Source organism: Rutilus rutilus (assembly GCF_951802725.1).
Source record: "Rutilus rutilus genome assembly, chromosome: 3".
In the NCBI taxonomy this organism is placed as follows: domain Eukaryota; kingdom Metazoa; phylum Chordata; class Actinopteri; order Cypriniformes; family Leuciscidae; genus Rutilus; species Rutilus rutilus.
Window position 1 is genome coordinate 12,071,123 of NC_140211.1, and position 18,785 is coordinate 12,089,907.

The 18,785-nt window shown below is 38.4% G+C and overlaps 2 protein-coding genes across 3 annotated transcripts; both read right to left on the reverse strand.

Annotated features, from left to right (window-relative positions):
• Positions 1-4,319: 4,319 nt before the first annotated feature.
• Positions 4,320-6,473, reverse strand: LOC311287603 (uncharacterized protein). 2 transcript variants are annotated; one of them, XM_084404536.1, is made up of 7 exons: positions 6,443-6,473; positions 6,285-6,366; positions 5,846-6,187; positions 5,409-5,747; positions 5,131-5,229; positions 5,002-5,024; positions 4,320-4,824 (listed from the first exon to the last, which is right to left on the reverse strand). In XM_084404536.1, exons 1-7 carry the CDS (start codon positions 6,443-6,445, stop codon positions 4,717-4,719), a joined length of 996 nt encoding a protein of 331 aa, XP_084260662.1. In that variant the 5' UTR covers positions 6,446-6,473; the 3' UTR covers positions 4,320-4,716. The 2 variants fall into 2 exon arrangements, with proteins under 2 accessions (XP_084260662.1, XP_084260663.1); XM_084404537.1 differs by having other exon boundaries at positions 4,383-4,824; positions 5,409-5,741; positions 6,443-6,462.
• A 3,330-nt stretch (positions 6,474-9,803) lies between these two features.
• On the reverse strand, positions 9,804-12,391 carry LOC311287602 (uncharacterized protein). The gene is made up of 4 exons (XM_084404535.1): positions 11,830-12,391; positions 11,374-11,733; positions 10,951-11,280; positions 9,804-10,830 (listed from the first exon to the last, which is right to left on the reverse strand). Exons 1-4 carry the CDS (start codon positions 12,020-12,022, stop codon positions 10,709-10,711), a joined length of 1,005 nt encoding a protein of 334 aa, XP_084260661.1. The 5' UTR covers positions 12,023-12,391; the 3' UTR covers positions 9,804-10,708.
• Between the last annotated feature and the right edge of the window lie 6,394 nt (positions 12,392-18,785).

Consider the following 18,785-nt stretch of genomic DNA (forward strand, 5'->3'; position numbering starts at 1 on the left):
TTTTTCCTATCTCTTCCTGTTTCTTGACTGTGTCATTATTGTGCAGATAAATGCAAATCTGCCAATACATCAGCTTGTTTTCTTACTCAACAGCACATGTATATTACTTGTATTGTATTTTTCTCCCATTACCCTGTGCATCTGTGTTGGGTGGAAAGTTGCTTTACAAATGTGTATCAATAGTGTTTTCAGCTGTGCACAACAGTTTTATTGGCATTGGCTGTGCAACTATAATGATCTGTTTAGATGTTTGTGTCGAAGAGGGCTCTGCCCTTTTCTCTTGTCTCCTGCTTTTTTGGGGGGTTAAATCATGTCTGTTACATGTGCAGCAGCATGTCTTACATGCTCTCAGCAATGTCTGTAAAGGTATTCGAGCCCGATCTCATGAAAGTGCGTATCTATAGCACGAATTATATTTCTCAAATGAGTTTTTGCGTACATATGATACGCAGTTTTCGCGTGCATATGATACGCACTTTATTGCGTGTAATATGCACACCCTCCTCACCCCTAATCCTACCCAAGGGGTTTACAGTGCGTATCATTTGAACGCAAAAACTCGTTTTGGCGTATAAATGATAAGAGAAATATCATTCGTGCTATAGATACGCACTTTCGTGAGATCGTGTTTGGTATTCACAGTAGCATGTCTCAATACTTGTTCTGGAGCAGCATCAGTGTAGCAGATCTATTCCGCCAAGACCAAATACATTAACATTGCCAATCCATTACCATGCCAATCTCTATTTCCATACTCGTGTCCCGAGAGTTGTCATGACAGAACTTAACAGAGCCAAACATACATGTTACAACATCAGTGGTCCACATTCGTGCATCGTAAGTAATGATGTACTTCTGAGTGAAAAAGACAGAGAGAAAATTGGATTTAAAGGTGACATATGCCCCTTTTCACAAGATGTAATATAAATATATAGTGTCTCCAGAATGTGTCTGTGTACTTCAGCTCAAATTACCCCCTAGATCATTTATTGTAGCTTGTCAAATTTGCTCCTTTTTGGGAGTGATCAAAAATGCACCATTTTTGTGTGTGTGTCCCTTTAAATACAAATGAGCTGCTGCTCCGCCCCCGTTCAGAAGAGAGCCAATCCTTTACATGAGCTTCGGATAATCCGGCAATAAAAAAAACACTCAAATCTCACTCATCCAAAATCCCAGAAATAACCAGTAACGATTTGCAGCCTTACAGAGAGACTCAGGATAAGGTTGCCACTTTTAGACGCACATGGACGTTTCTGAATGGTTAGTGGATACATTTATGTAGTTGTTGTGGAGTTACATGTACTCCCTTACGAAAAAAAAGTACGGTATACTTCAAGGTCATTTTATGAAGTATACTTGAGTAATGTTCAAGTATATTTTTAAGTATACTTATGTAGTAAATATACTAATGTCAATATGTACTAGTAGTAAACTTGTAAGTGTACTATTTTAATACCGCTTGGGACTAAATTGGCCCACTTGAAGTATATAAAAGTATATGTTTAAGTGTACTATAAGTGTAACAGTAGTAAACTTTAAGTGCACAAGTAGTTCATAATTATGTTTCTCATTTGTACTGCAAGTGAACTTATGATTATACTAGTAGTTTACTATTTTAATACTTGTAGCAACTTTGAAGTATACTCTCAGTAAACTACTAGTTTAGTGGTTTTATACTACAAGTTTTCTTTTAATGTACTCTCAGTAAACTACTAGTTTAGTAGGTTTATACTACAAGCTTTCTTTTAATGTACTCTCAGTAAACTACTAGTTTAGTAGGTTTATACTACAAGCTTTCTTTTAATGTACTCTCAGTAAACTACTAGTTTAGTAGGTTTATACTACAAGCTTTCTTTTAATGTACTCTCAGTAAACTACTAGTTTAGTAGTTTTATACTACAAGGTTTCTTTAAGTGAACTTAACATCATGCTTATAGTTTTCTTTAAGTGAACTTAACATCATACTTATAGTTTACCATTTATATATTATTTTTTACTTTTTTAGTGTACTCTAAGTAAACTCCTAGTTTAGTAGTTTTATTCTACAAGTTTTCTTTAAGTGAACTTAACATTATACTTATAGTTTACTATTTATATACAATTTTTGCAGTTGCAGCAGGCCTACAGTATAATACTATGTTCAAATGTTATTTTTTATACTTGAAAAATACCTTTAACTCTACTTTAATTTTAAAAACATTTTATTAGCTTCATGCATCCTTTTTTATCAACACTCGAATGTCAGTAAGTTTCATAAATCACATTTTTGTCAAAGACTATGCCTTGATCAGATCCAGAACGATGATCAAAACACAGGTGAAGTAGATCGAGTCAAACACCCCCAAAGCTTCACAGTCGTTTTCTCTTCATGGGTTAGGCCTACGCTTAATTTCATTTGGAAACATTAAGCAGTTTTGATTTACAAGCTGTTTGATGATCACATTATTTTACATTTGAGTGAGCAATCTTCTATCACATGGTTCAGCTTCTTCTTCTCCTGTGTTTTGATCCAGAGATTCTGTACTAGAACTGTCGTCATAGCGCCCCCTACCGTATACCAGTGAAAACATGGATAGCTGGAAAATTCAGTCAATGGTGGGGAAAAGTTTATTTAAAGTAAATATGTACACTACCAGTGAACTAGCCTACACAAAAATTCAGATACGCAGAATTAGAAACATATCTGTTTTATATCAACATTTTAATCAATATTTTCAAACAAAGTTTCATAAGACTGTATATGAAAAACAATGTAAAAAAAAGTATATTTAATAGGCTACTCGATCAAAAGAGTTAACACAACTACAAGCCAAGTATACTTTGAATAATTAAAATTTTAAGTATATCTCGATCAAAAGATTGAGTACAAGTACAGGCCAAATATACTTAGACGTTTCTGTCAGTATAAGTCAAGTATACTTAAGTGCAATTTGAAGTATATTTCTGAGAAGTACATAAAGTATATTTCTGAGAAGTATATAAAAAGTAGACTGAAAGTATACTTTCTTATTTTTAGTTTAAAAGAAGTATACTAATAGAACACTTGAATAAACTTCTTTTTCGTAAGGGCTGTCATGTTTAACTTTTACACAAGTTGACACAGTTCCCTGAGGTCTTTATAAGACAGCTGTGACATATTTTGGTCAAATAGTGTTCATTGCTCATCTGTGCAGCCAACGACAGAACAGTTTACATGCTTTGCTCAAACTTTTGCCATTGCGTTAGAACTGGTTAAACTGTTGTCGCTTGCGAAAACCAAATGGCGCGCCGTGGGTGGAAACGTACAGAATGTTCCTATGTCAGAAGGGGAGCGAAATCTGATTGGCTTATTTTTTTACATGCTTGCAGAGTAAGCTTACCAGAACAAAGTTACTGGATTGTCACTTTTCATGTTGTCTGGGTTGGTAGATCCACCGGGGACCCGATTATAGCACTTAAATGCGGAAAAAGTCAGATTTTCATGATATGTTCCCTTGAAACGCATCCCAGAATCAGATCTCATACCAATGATCTACAATCACTAGGTGGCAGTAGAGACCATGTTGAATTCAGCAAGTTCCTCTTTAAAGAAAGAGTCTTTTATATGCTAACTAATACTTTGCAAGGGAACTATACCCTATACTGTACATGCACCAGGATCCATCATTTGAGTTAACAATAAAAACAATGCAATGAAACATCATAAAAAAACAACAACACATTTGATCAAATGCACATAAACAGGCTATTCATTTAGTAGATGCAAATGAAGCATAGCCTACTTCACACAAGTGATTAGGAAATGATGTTTTATAAACAAAGTTCGGGAGGAGCACGTTCAGATAATCAATCCAATCTACTTTGTCTACCCTAATCAGCATGGCAAGAAGCATATATATATTCACTCTGTCAACTCACCTAACATTCCTTGACAGTTTTTCAGCATCCCTCCACCACCCCGACTCCTCACTCTTGGCTCATTCTTTTACAGCCAGGAATACGGGGGGAGTACTCTGGGTTCAGGCCGAATACCGAGCCGGGAGCCCTCTCCTCGGACAGCACGCCAAATACGCATTTATTCTATCTGACTTATTTGTAAGTGTGAACTTGTGAAACTGTAAAACGGAAATTCCAAAATTGCTCAAAATGAACAGAGTCTAACAACATACATTAATCAATTCACTAACAAAAATATAAATGAGCCCACAAACACACTACTTCTCTTTTACAATTATCATTATCCTTATTATGCCTAACAAATTAATATAGCTATACAACAGTACAAAGCCAAAATAACACTTAACATATAAAATGCATTAAAATATGGCCACCAACAGCTATCATCTTGCAATCCATATTTTTATTTACATTTTTACTTTTTTTACATTGTTAGCTACTGATATTTGAAGTTACATTTTCAGAGCATTTAACAATTAACTGACACTTAAATGCTTGAAATAAAGGACAGGCATTATAGATTCAAGTTCAATTTATTTTATTTTATTTTTAAACCACATTAAACACAGCAACAAGGCTGACCAAAGTGCTGTACGGTAAAAAAAAAAAATATATACAATTATAAAACAGACTTAAAAACATAAAAACATGAAGAAAATCAATAAACTCATTAAATAGAGTATTAATGACCAAATTAAATGTATTGTCTTCAAATATGTTGTTGTAAGATCATGATGAAAATATTTGTCGAAGTGAAATGTTCCACTAAACCTCTGGATGTTACTGCTGTACGTGAGCGTACAGAGACTGCTCCTTTGATTTGGTCCTTCTAGTGTTCAGAGGTTTCTGACCAAAACTAATGGATGCGTAATTCATGCTGGCTTCATTCTAATATCAAGAGAGAAAATAATTTCCAATTATGAGAGGAAAAATTACACATAATGTGGCATTATGCGTTTTTAAAAACCCTGACATAAAAATGTATTATCTAATATTAAATTGATAAAACAGATACATTGACAAAATTGAGAAAAAGATGGAAATGGAAGATAATTGTGTACTTACTTGATTCTCCTGTGGTGTGGGCACTTTGGGAAATTAAGAAACCGTCTTGTCATTATAAATGGCAGTTGTGTTATTCAAAATTTGATATTGCATTACCATAATAAATTAATCCTATTCAGAAAATCTTACCTTTTTTCTGACCCCTGCATAGTTTTATTCCCAGAAAAACAACAAGAGCCAAAAATATGATGTTTGAAATTCCAAGAGCAAGAAGAGTTGAATTCACATCTAAGGCAATAAAAACAAACAAATATTATATATTTTGCTTAGATTATTATAATTTTTTACATTCAATAGATCAGTTCGGTATCATGTACTCCTGTAAATGAATGAAATGCTTTTCCAGAGAGGAACGATCAAACCAAATATCTCAACATTTTAAACCAGACATTTGCATTTCACCTTACCTCTAATATTGAGTTGAGTTCCTTTTCCAAACAGTATCTCTCCACATGCGGCCACAGCGCAGTAGTAAATCCCAGCATCAGAGTCACTGATGTTGCTCTTGAGGAGATTGTAGACGCAGCTCTGCGTTTGAGACTCACTGCTGTTCTTACACTGACCATTTCTCTCTCCTTTGGTGTAAAGGACTCCTTGAGAGTCTCCCAAGCTTTGTCTGAACCAGTAGACGCTGTGTTCTCCAGCACAACTCTCACTGAAGATGCTGCACTGCAAATTCACTGAATCCCCTGGATGAAGCGTGTCTATCAAAGACTGCTGAAGAGTTGTGTGTGCTACGGCTGCATCTTGACAAAGAGACATAAAAGGGACACTTGAAAAAACAAGGCCAAAAGTCATCCAACACAATCCCCACAAAACATAAATAATAAGCAAGAAAATATACCTCTGACGACTAATCTAGTGCCTGCACCCATTCCAATCTTCCAGTTTGATGCGACTACACAGTAATATGTTGCTGAGTCTGAAGGCTTTGTCTTTAAAATGATCAGATTAAAATGTTTATCTCCTTTGGTAAAATTAAAACGATTCATTTTCTCAAAGTCCTTATTCCAAGTGGGTTGTTTATAGTGTAAAGACACAATCTTTAAAGATTTTCCTTCAGCCGTCTGTTTAAACCATGCTGTTGATTCCAGAAACTCTGAAAAGTTGCAGGTTAAGTTCACATCCTCTCCAGACTGAACTATTTTTAAATCTTGCTGAACAACATCCAGTTCAGAAGCGCAGACTGCAAAATGAATCACACATTAGATACTTTAGAGTTGAATGTGTTATAGGTGAGTTGTTTAAATGTTAACAAAGCATAAGCATTTAGTTATATTTACATATTGTTGAGGAAAGCAAAAGAATGAAGTAATATCTCATGATCAGTCCTCTTCCAAAATTATCCTCAGGCTTTGAATTCCCCTGAAAAAGCAAACGAATGAGCCACACAATCACACACGCTAAAGAATAAGGGTAGATCACTAGACTGTGTCTTTACCATGTGTCCATCTGTCTCTGCTTCAGTCAACTGAGGCACATGTGCACATTCACCTTAACCTTTCTGCCGTCACACACTGTCGCCACATCAAAATGTCTAAAAAAAAACCCAGCCATCTTTCCATTGCTCCAAAAAACCTCTTTCATTTATTAGGAAATGCATTATAAATACTATTGCTTAGTTACCCAGTTTTTAGCAACTAAAGTTGGCCTCTCTGAAAACTCTGGTTAATATGTTTTTTAATTGCTACTAAAAATGCATTTAGTGGTTTGACACAGATCAAAAGCAGGAAATAAGATGTTTCAAAGAAGCATGTAACCAGAAAACAATCCTTTTAAGGGCCTCATATAAAAGTCAATGTTGTAACAAATTAGCTCAAAGGGGAAATATTAATAATAATCCATAATTACCAATATTAATTATTAATATTTGGGTCAGTTAATTAGATTAACTTTGAGGTAAGCTAAATTAATATTACAATCAATTAATCAGTTCCAACGAACTCTTTGATTATTCATTTATTCTAAGAAAAGTGTATCTTTCATGGCCACCGAAAAATAATTATTTGCTGGGTCTGCTGGGGCCCCCGGGGACCAAAGTGAAGGACAGTTGAGGCCAGCAGCTAAGAAGTGGGAAGGGTCAGTGACAAGGCCTTTTAAAGCTTGACCAAGGTCACACCTTTCCGGGTTTGCTTGACCAATGAGAAGGGTGGAATTTCACAAGCGGGAGTTTCTTCTGTGGTTGATTTATGAGTTTTTGTTCTAAGCATGCTCATTTGAAATGGCACGCTGGATTGGTTTCTGAAGATGAAACTAAGAAAGACACTTGTAATACTAATATGTTGCACAGCTATCGGCATATCATGTACACAATCATTTCGATCTTCAAAGTACCAATTTCTAGAGACCAAACATGGTATGCGTGGGGTTACGTTGACTGTGGGTCTATAATAAGATATATAGTATCAAAGAGATAATAGTACCAACAGATAATAGTATTAAAAGACACAACACAAGGCAGTAAATCATTCACGAAATGTTCTGGAATGCATGTTCATATGCAGCAAAGTCTGTATTAAAGATTTTTTCTGTCTTCCCATTGTCTCTCTCTTGCACATGTTGCCACATTCCTTTGGATCGTAAAACTCTTATCAGTCTCTGTGTGTCCTGTAACAAGACACCGCGTCCTGCCAGTGTGTTAGCTTCATTTGGGATGTTAGTTTTTGGGGAAAGTTTCACAGGCCTTGGTTGGGAGAGTGAGTTTGCTGGATTATTCATTAAATAAATCTGTCTGATTGGTCCAGACGCTACAATGTTTTAGTGGGCCTACCAATGGTGAGCGCCCAAGATATTTTAAATTAAATTAATTTCATTTAAAAATAATAATAATTTAATTTAATTCATGTTTTGAATCAAGGGTTTGGCAGATGGCAGGGCATGATCAAGTTTAAAGGGGTCCTATTATGCCCTTTTATGAAGTCTTGATTTTGTTTTGGAGGTGTACTAGAATATGCTTTCATGCTTGATTGTTCAAAAAACACATTTTTTTTAAAACTTATTTACTTATTTAACATTATTACAGCACTTCCCTCCCCAGTCTTTAGTTCCTGTTTCAATGAAGCCCCTCCTTCCAAATTACAAAATGTGCTGTGATTGGTTAGCTGGCCCAGTGTGTTGTGATTGGCACCGCTTAGCGCATATTCTGGACAGTCACGCCCCTTACCATAACAGCGAGCGCTACTCAGATGTAAATATTAAGGATGGCGTCAATTACAAACCAATTCAAGCCTGAATCAGACTTAAGAATGTTAACAAGCAAGACGTTCGCCTAGAATGGTTTCATGCACGGACTTTGCAAGCACAGATTTCACAGGACGTTTCAGCGTGGCATTATTATTATTATTATTTTTTTAATACATTTTAGATACGATGTTATACAAAATTTAATCATGATATTTTTTGGAAAATTATGGTAATACAAACAGTAATCAATCAGAAAACCATGGTTAATTTTCCTACTGTGAACAGCCGTACAAAAGTGAGAGCTTACAAAAGCTACATTAACAGTAGCACTATATCAACTGTAATGTTGTCTAGCAGGCTCGCGGAGGCAAAGCTTTGCTCTTTGTTCTTGCATCTCTTGCCAGCAGAGGCACCAGTTGCTTCAGTATTTTTACGCTTACCTGTTAGTGGTGGTAGTGACTCACCTAAAAATCCTTCTACCATAGCTATATGCAAAATCCTCATCTGTGAAGAACGGATTTCAAATGTTTTTTTTTTTATATATATAATATTCCACGACCTGCAATATGTACACATGAGAAAATTATAGGGACAGTCTGCAGGAAGTCATGGGTTAAATAGGTGATGACCCGGAGTCATCCTGGTCATGAGGGACTTTGTTTCTATTAGACTCGACCTGTGCATTTGCAACGAGAGATTACATCCAGTGTGAAGCACTGCTTCCGGGAAAACATGAATCCGGAAAAACAAAATAGAACACCTCTCATACTGTTTATTTTAATTACGCACATGAAAGTTGAATTATGCAAAGATTACACCAGTTAAAAATAGATTGGATGAACCTATCGGGATTATTTGTTTATACAACGATGAAGTCTGCACAGTATCAGGAATGAGTAAATACTGTACATAGAAATAAATGAAAATGAAAATAAGTTATTAATTTATTTGGGCACCTGTTACACCAGCAGGTGGCTTTGCTGGCTTTGAGAATTTCCCACTATAAAAAACAGCATGTGTTTCCATACGTATCCATGGATGTGCTTCAATATCTCTGCAGGCCTTTATTTCTTGGAGATGAGTTTGACATAGAGACATTCCATAGGCATAATGGTTTTTATACTGAGAGCTAATGACAGTTTCTTGGCCCTAACCGTACACCTACCCATCACAGAAAACTTTCAGCATTTTGACATTTTCAAAAGACATAATTAGGCATAACTAATGATTTATATCAAGAATATGACTTCACGTTAGTTGTCTACAGTCATGTTCTTGGAAAAAAAGTGACTGAACATTTTTCGCATTTCAAAAATATGTAAGTACTCTAGCATAAAGTCAATAAAAAAAACAAATGTTATGCAATCAATAGAGAACACAAGTAGTTTTAATGTTAGTTTGTGTTTTAGTTAAATGTGTTAGTGGAATGTTTAAATGAAATAGAATTTTTGCTAAAGGAAGAATCTGTTTGGATAATGTAACACATTGTCACTGACACTAGTAAAAAGAGACACACAGCAAGATACAGTAACAATAATGGATAAAGCAGACTTTGTTTTAGTTATTTACTTGCACAATAGAAACGTGAATCCACACCTATATAATTTATTTTTATTTTTGGGGGGAACATTAAAGCCATGTATGTAGATATCACAGAACATGCATTGTTTTACACATAACACCATTTATGAAAAATTACTTTGTAAGCTAAAAATCATGTTTTACATTTGCACTACAAACAAGGAATTTGTGGCATGTGCTTTGAGAAATTATCATCTTAATTTAGATACTTTCAAGTATCTAAAACACCATATAATTTAAGTACAGTTTAAGTTAATATACAGACAAGACTATCTGGTTTATATTCTATATAAATGACCATATGTACATGCAACCAACTATATGTAAAACTCAAATAACATGATATAAAGGTCATGAAAATACAGAACAATATGAAAAAGACTTGCGATGTGACATTAACTGTTGCAAATCTGGTATTGTATACACACTGTTACAAAGCAGTACTGAAAATATACAGTAAAACATGTTTTACCTCATAAACTGGGCTTGAATGGGAAACTGTTACTTCTTTTTTGCGATTATTGGCATTCTTTCACTATACATGCTGTATGTCACCAGAGAGTGTTCTTGAGTAATCTTTACTTTGAGTCCATTTACAGTGAAAGAATTGTGAGCTGCATAACTCAGAATGTCTTCATCCTACAATAATGCAGAAAAAGAAACAAACATCAAAGACATTGTCTCAAAAAATGAGACCCACTAGCATAATCATTTGCACGTGATAAGACTTACTTTATGATTCCAATTAATAAATATATGATTTGAATCTCAAACATAAAACTATAAAAACTTACTTGACTCTCTTGAGGTTTGTGGATTGTGGGTGAATAAGAAAAACATTTCATTAAAAAGGGAATCAAGTATAATATTGCTGTAGTGGCAATTGTTGTATTTTCATAAACACGTGTTAATACAAATACTGTATATGTGTTATCAGTGTGTGCTAAAAAGAAACCTTACCTTTATTCCGATTCTGGCATAGTTTTATGCCCAGAAAAACAGTTAAAGTAAAAAATATGATGTTTGAAATCCCAAGACCAAGCAGGGTTGTATTCACATCACTCTCTGAAAAGACATAATTCAAATTACTGATAACAGATCAGTCCATTGCTATTATTTCCCCCAATAAAGGATTTAAATGCTCCTCCTGAGTGGCAAAATTAAATATGTCTCCAAAAACCTTACCTCTAATATTGAGTTGAGTTCCTTTTCCAAACAGTATCTCTCCACATGCGGCCACAGCGCAGTAGTAAATCCCAGCATCAGAGTCACTGATGTTGCTCTTGAGGAGATTGTAGACACAGCTCTGCATTTGAGACTCACTGCTGTTCTTACACTGACCATTTCTCTCTCCTTTGGTGTAAAGGACTCCTTGAGAGTCTCCCAAGCTTTGTCTGAACCAGTAGACGCTGTGTTCTCCAGCACAACTCTCACTGAAGATGCTGCACTGCAAATTCACTGAATCCCCTGGATGAAGCGTGTCTATCAAAGACTGCTGAAGAGTTGTGTGTCCAGCTTGAAAAGTGACATAAAAGGAACAGAAATAGTAAGGACAAAAAAAGTTGCCACAAATCAAACAAAGCTAAAATAACAAGCAGTAAAACTTACCTTTAAAAAATAATCTAGTTCCTGCACCCATTCCAATGCTGTAATATGATGCAATGACACAGTAATATGTTGCTGAGTCTGAAGGCTTTGTCTTTAAAATGTTTAGATTAAAATGATCATCTCCGTTGATAACATTAAAACGACTCATTTTCTCAAAGTCCTTATTCCAGCTGGGTTGTTGATTTAAATATAAAGACACAATTTGCATGAATCTTCCATCAGCCATCTGTTTAAACCATGCTTTTGTTGATTGCAGAAGCTTTGAAGAGCTGCAAGTAAGATTCACATCCTCTCCAGTTCGAACTACTTTTACATCTTCCTGAACAACATCCACATTAGAGGACACATCAGAGGAGCAGACTGCAAAATCAAGCAGGTACATTTAATTGACAGAGTTCTGATAAATAGACATTGAATAGAGTTCTGTTGAATAGGAAAGTATTCAAGTATATTTACCTATTGTTGAGAAAAGCAAAATTATTAAATAATATCTCATGATCACTTGTCTTCCAAAATTATCCTCATGTTTTAAATTCCCCTGGGGAAAAAAAACAACAACAAAAACAACCCTTTCACGCCAGGTATATAATAGAGGCAGATCAGTAGACTGTCCATATAGCATGTGTCCTTCAATCTCTGCTTCAAACATATGAGGTGCATATACACTTCTGTCTTATTTATTCACACGGCTGTAAAAGCTGATTGGTCATTTGAAAAGGGTTTTGAAGTTGGTGAAAACCACTTCTGTGACAGCAGCCAATCAACTGATGCGGTGGTGGAGTTATACTATTTCCCCCAAAAAAGTTGATCATTAAATTTAAAACATGTGGAAATAATAAGGAAGACTATAATTAAAAATATTATCAGATATTTAGCTATTTTCACAAATTAAGTACCTTTACCCGATACATACTAGAGTGTTTTAAAACAGCTTTACTGAAAATCAAAGACAGATTTCCTACACTGTAACTGAATCTCATAAATGCTAAGAATTTCTTTTTTCAAGAATTGCTTTTTGAAGTTAAAGGAAATATGATTGCATATGCCAATGTGTAGTGCAGTGAGACTGACCCATGTCCTTCATTTCTGTTTGTTTTCACACATCTTTTTTCACACCTCTTGCTGCAACAAAACCACAACATGTTAAAACCCAACTACCCTTCCATTGCAAAAAAAAAAGAAAAAAAAAAGGCTTATTTATATACTGTACACAGACAACGATTAACAGAACAGAAATTCTGTATGACATTTGATAAACTGCCTACTGCATATTAAGACTATAAGGTATACATAACATCTGTATATAAATGTGGTTAATGATTATTTTGTCAGTATCATAAGAACAAAAAAAGGAAATGAGTCTCTTCACTGATAAAAAAAAAATGGCCTAATGCAGTGGTTATAGTAGCCTGAGGTAGCAGTAGACACAAAACATTTTTATTCATTTTAAAATTATTATTGAAAAATAACATGTTTCTCTTTTCCCCATAATATTTCAGAGACTTAAATCTCAACCATGACAACCAGTGCTGTGTGCATTTGTTTAGGCCTTAAATCATTAAAGTCAGAAGTGTATGGGACATGGATTTGTAATTTCAGCACCAAGGACAGGGACACAATAACTAATTTTGCACTGAAATAAAATATGACCTAACATAAATCTTTTCATATTCATATTAATGCACAAACAGAATTTTCAGAAGTTCAACACTTGAATAAAACACATGCAAACTGATCATAATCTGACAAATCTTCAAAGCAGTGAACCAGGATAGCTATGAAATGCATACAGTATTTAATGTTTCACAATGCAATTCAATTTAAAAAAAGATGCTTCTATTGCACAATATCCCAACTGGTTCATTTTTTAAAGAGTCTTGAATAAATCTCATGTTCAGAATCAGATATTAAATTTAAGTTATGTTTCAAAGTTAATGTTTTCATAAGTCTTTGATGATCTGATGTAAAGTGGACATTTGAGTTGATTCTTAACCACAAAAGTACCCAAGCCATCATAAAAGACTACACACACAACCCACACACCAGATCAAAGAGATAAAAGCACTTCAGCTATATTGTGTTCACAGAAATAATGAATTTTTGCCCACTAACAGGCTCACTATTTGGATTTCATTCACAAAACACATGATCATTTTGGGCCTTGTTTACACCACCATCAAACCTACAGCAGACTCAGACTCAGTCCATATAAGGAGAGGATGTGCCTCTAGCTGTCAGAGATGAGCTGCATCGTTTCCTGTCGCATGAGAGGCAGGAAGAAACTGATCATTATAGAGTGAGAGTCGCTGGGGTGAATGTCAGCGGATACATTTTCAGCATTTGAAGTGTCTCATTTTAATTAATATATGTAAGGCTTTTAACTTTTTGAAGCACAATATACTGTATATATATATATCCCCCCCCCCCCCCCCCCCCCCACACACACACACAAGCTTTGAACTATGAGATCTGTTTGCATGCACATGTAAGCGTGACACATGCACTTCACGGCTAAAGCAGTTTCCTACCCTCAAGACTGAACTCTGTCTGTTTTAAACAGCACACTCTGAATCAAAACCATAGAGACAACATTCAAACAGTCAACCACTGCAAGTTGCTTTCCATTGTTAGAGAAAAAAAAAACATCTTAGAAAAGTTGAGGCCTAAGAAAAAGTTACAGTAGTTTCAGCTATGACAACTATGATGAGGTAAATATATAATATTATAAATATATATCCATTAAACATATAACATTACCTTGTCAGTCCTTTTAGCCTGTTATTGTGATTTTAATAATTTGTGTTATTTTTTGTGAATTCAAGTTCAGTAGAAGATGGGTTCAAGAATAGGGATTTAACCCATGTTAAGATAGGTTAATATTTAAGGAAGACAATGTTCTTCTGTTATATTAGCCTAGTTATGATTCTTTAGTTATGTAAGGGTAACTTCTGTCACGGTAGACGTATTCTCTGTTCCTTTTAGTCTCGTGTTTATGTTGTTGTGTGAGCGCGTGTGCAGTGGGTGTGTGTATGACATCACCTGATCCGCTCCAGCTGATCATCATCACTTCACCAGCTGCAAGCAATTCACTCTTCTATAAATACTCACCGTTGTTGTATCATCCTTGTCAGATCGTTTGTTGATGTCCTCCGTGTTGGTGTTCCGGTGTCCGTTCCTGCCTTGTGTTCCTGTTCCCGTTCTTCGTGGATTTTGTCGTCTTCTCACCGTCACCGTCACAGCACTTCATCACGGATCCTGACCATCTTGTCCCTGCGTCACCCATCCCACATCTGCTTGTACTGTTGACTGTGTTGCCGAAATAAATTATACTTGCACTTGCTTCCTGTCTCATCTAGTCCTTATGACAACTTCAAATACTGATATCCAAAGATGATGTATCACTGCTTTAATGTCTTAAAATCCCCATCATTCTCATTCAGTCAGTCACGTTCAACGTCACGTCAGACTGATGTCATGGGGTCTCGGCTGGGAGCCCAATCACCTCCAAGTAGTAACATAACGAGCCAATGGACATTAACCAGTGAGATTTGCGTGCCGAGTTACACCTACACGGACATACGTGTATAAATAAGACCAGCATTACTCACTGTATACATTTTTTGCTTCGGAGACGAGCGGTTGTACAACGATTGCTCAATCCAGTCACCCTCAGAAGAGGAAAGTGCAAATTTCTCTAAAAGAGAGCAGAAAGCTATTTTCATTGCTATTAGGAGAAAGATCTCAGAAAACATCTCGGGTTACGACTGTAACCTATGTTCCCTAAGAACAGGGAACGAGACACTACGTCATCGACGCTTTGGGGAACGCCTCAGGCTTGACAGGTGTCTGAAGTCAAATATCAACTCACGGCAATCATGTTGACCGGCGACAGCCCGTGAATCATCAGCTTGAATGATTAACGTGCGACCTGGATGTATAAAAGGGAGTCTTGAAAACATGACAACATCCTATCGTCTGAAGGGACTGTTGCAGGCAGGCCCCGAGGCATGGCAGGGAGACATAGTGTCTCGTTCCCTGTTCTCAGGGAACATAGGTTACAGTCGTAACCCGAGACGTTCCCTTTGAAGGGAACTCGACACTACGTCATCGACGCTTTGGGGAACGATATACCCACTCCACCATGCTGAGGGGAGTGCATGCTCAAAGGCAGTGGCAACTGTCAGAACCAACAATTCAGTGAACGCTAGAACCCCCTCAAGTCACACTGGGCTGTCAGTGACAGCACTCCCTACCGGTCATAGCCCAAGCTATAAGATACCACAGAAAACATCCATAAACATGTCAGTCTAAAGGAAGGTCTACCTGGGCCAGCTCAAGGGCCTAGGACCACAATTCAAAAATAGAAGGGGTCCCTACTAGAGAATGTGGCAAGGGGACCCGAGGGAACCCCAGCCAGTCACTATTCAGGGGAATGCCACCTGAAATGTCACCAGGCAGGCCTGATCTGGTGTCAAAAACATAAGACACACAGTCTGGCCACTTCCTGTCTGTCCGAAGACAGAGCCTCATGCCTTAGGTAAGGCATCCAACCCGAGGGTCTGTGAAGCTGGCAGTGAACCACTCGGCCCGGATCTCAGAAACGGGAAAATACTGGAGAGTATGACTCAGCATAGTGCTTAATCCGGTAGGCAAGCCCTATCAGGGAGGCCTGGTGAGGCCTGCTACCTGATAACCATAGTATGTGGGAGCTATATTCAGGAAGGCCTGGTAAGGCCTATAACCTGATAACCACAATATGTGGGAGTTCATATTCAGGAAGGCCGGGTGAGGCCTATAACCTGAAAACCACAGTATGTGGAAGCTTGTATCCAGGAAGACCTGGTGAGGCCTCTGACCTGATAACCACAGTATGTGGGAGTTCATATTCAACCACAGTATGTGTGAGCTCATATTCAACCACAGTATGTGTGAGCTCATATTCAACCACTGTATGTGGCAGCTCATATTCAGGGAGGCCTAGTGAGGCCTCTGACCTGATAACCACAGCATTTGGGAGCTCATAATCAGGAAGGCCTGGTGAGGCCTATAACCTGATACTTGATAGCCACAGTATGTGGAAGCTCATATCCAGGAAGGCCTGGTGAGGCCTATAACCTGATAACCACATTATGTGGGAGCTCATATTCAGGAAGGCCTAGTAAGGCCTATGACCTGATAACCACAGTATGTGGGAGCTCATATTCAGGAAGGCCTGGTGAGGCCTATAACCTGATAACCACAGTATGTGGGAGCTCATATTCAGGAAGGCCTAGTAAGGCCTATGACCTGATAACCACAATATGAGGGAGCTCAGGAAGGCCTAGTGAGGCCTATAACCTGACAACCACAGTTTGTGGGAGCTCATATTCAGGAAGGCCTGGTGAGGCCTATAACCTGATACTTGATAACCACAGTATGTGGGAGCTCATATTCAGGAAGGCCTAGTGAGGCCTCTGGCCTGATAACCACAGTATGTGGGAGCTCATATTCAGGAAGGCCTGGTGAGGCCTATTACCTGATAACCACAGTATGTGGGAGCTCATATTCAGGAAGGCCTAGTAAGGCCTATGACATGATAACCACAATATGAGGGAACTCAGGAAGGCCTAGTGAGGCCTATAACCTGACAACCACAGTATGTGGAAGCTCATATTCAGGAAGGCTTGGTGAGGCCTATTACCTGATAACCACAGCATGTGGGAGCTCATAATCAGGAAGGCCTGGTGAGGCCTATAACCTGATACTTGATAACCACAGTATGTGGGAGCTCATATTCAGGAAGGCCTAGTGAGGCCTATAACCTGATAACCACAGTATGTGGGAGCTCATATTCAGGAAGGCCTGGTGAGGCCTATTACCCGACAACAACAGTATGTGGGAGCTCATATTCAGGAAGGCCTGGTGAGGCCTATTACCTGATAACCACAGCATGTGGGAGCTCATAATCAGGAAGGCCTGGTGAGGCCTATTACCTGATACTTGATAACCACAGTATGTGGGAGCTCATATTCAGGAAGGCCTAGTGAGGCCTCTGGCCTGATAACCACAGTATGTGAGCTCATATTCAGGAAGGCCTGGTGAGGCCTATTACCTGACAACCACAGTATGTGGGAGCTCATATTCAGGAAGGCCTGGTGAGGCCTATTACCTGATAACCACAGCATGTGGGAGCTCATAATCAGGAAGGCTTGGTGAGGCCTATTACCTGATACTTGATAACCACAGTATGTGGGAGCTCATAATCAGGAAGGCCAGGTGAGGCCTATAACCTGATACTTGATAACCACAGTATGTGGGAGCTCATATTCAGGAAGGCCTAGTGAGGCCTATTACCTGATAACCACAGTATGTGGGAGCTCATATTCAGGAAGGCCTAGTGAGGCCTCTGACCTGATAACCACAGCATGTGGGAGCTCATAATCAGGAAGGCCTGGTGAGGCCTATAACCTGATACTTGATAACCACAGTATGTGGGAGCTCATATTCAGGAAGGCCTAGTGAGGCCTATAACCTGATAACCACAGTATGTGGGAGCTCATATTCAAGAAGGCCTAGTAAGGCCTCTGACCTGATAACCACAGCATGTGGGAGCTCATATTCAGGAAGGCCTAGTAAGGCCTATGACCTGATAACCACAATATGAGGGAGTTTAGGAAGGCCGTTTGTCACAGATGTCTCTCCGTGGCCACCATGGCCGCCATCGACTGGCCGATCGCGGCAGCAGATGTTTGGTGGCCCGGAGAGCAAGGTCCGTTGTGCGGCGCAGCTCAGTGACCCGCAGCAGGTCGGCCTGGTACGCCTGTAACACCGTGAGAGTGTGCAGAGCAGCACCGGCCTGACCCGCTGCTGTGTATGCTCTGCCATTCAAGCACGCCGTTGTTTTTAGCAGCTTGGAAGGCAGGGTAGGAGCTCTCAATGTCAACGCCTGCTCAGACACGAGATAGTTAGCCAACGTCTCGTCAATGGGCGGCATCGACACATACCCATGCTCTGCGATTCCATCCACAGCAGCGAAACTACCCTGCTGATGTGGATGAATACGGGCAGAGTAAGGGTTCTTCCATGCCTTCTTGATCTCAGTATGGAGATCCGGAAGGAATGAAAGGCTCACCTGAGCTGGTGGCCTATGGCTGGGAAGAAACCGATCGTCAAGACGGCCACGAGTGGTCTCTTCCCTCCACGGCAGCTGCAATCTGTCGGTGGCGCATCACATAACGTCCACCAGCTCCGCATACACAGGGCAGGATGGTTGAGATGGTTCGGTCTCCACCTGACTGCCGGCATCATCAACCAAAACCTGCCTGTCCGGAAGAGCACCAGCAGTAGACGCATTAGGAGACAACAATAAAACATCATCATCATCATCTACCTGCAGCTCGCCCTCGTCAGCGGACGAACTATCTGAGAGGTTA

Coding starts and splice junctions, on each gene's coding strand:
- LOC311287603 (XM_084404536.1), bottom strand. Junction 5,748..5,845: donor CACTAGATTAGTCGTCAGAG/GTATATTTTCTT, acceptor CTCTTTGTCAAG/ATGCAGCCGTAGCACACACA. Junction 4,825..5,001: donor CCACACCACAGGAGAATCAA/GTAAGTACACAA, acceptor TCTTGATATTAG/AATGAAGCCAGCATGAATTA.
- LOC311287602 (XM_084404535.1), bottom strand. CDS start 12,022: ATGTTTGAAGCAGAGATTGAAGGACACATGCTATATGGACAGTCTACT. Junction 11,734..11,829: donor TTTGCTTTTCTCAACAATAG/GTAAATATACTT, acceptor TTGATTTTGCAG/TCTGCTCCTCTGATGTGTCC. Junction 11,281..11,373: donor AACTAGATTATTTTTTAAAG/GTAAGTTTTACT, acceptor TCACTTTTCAAG/CTGGACACACAACTCTTCAG.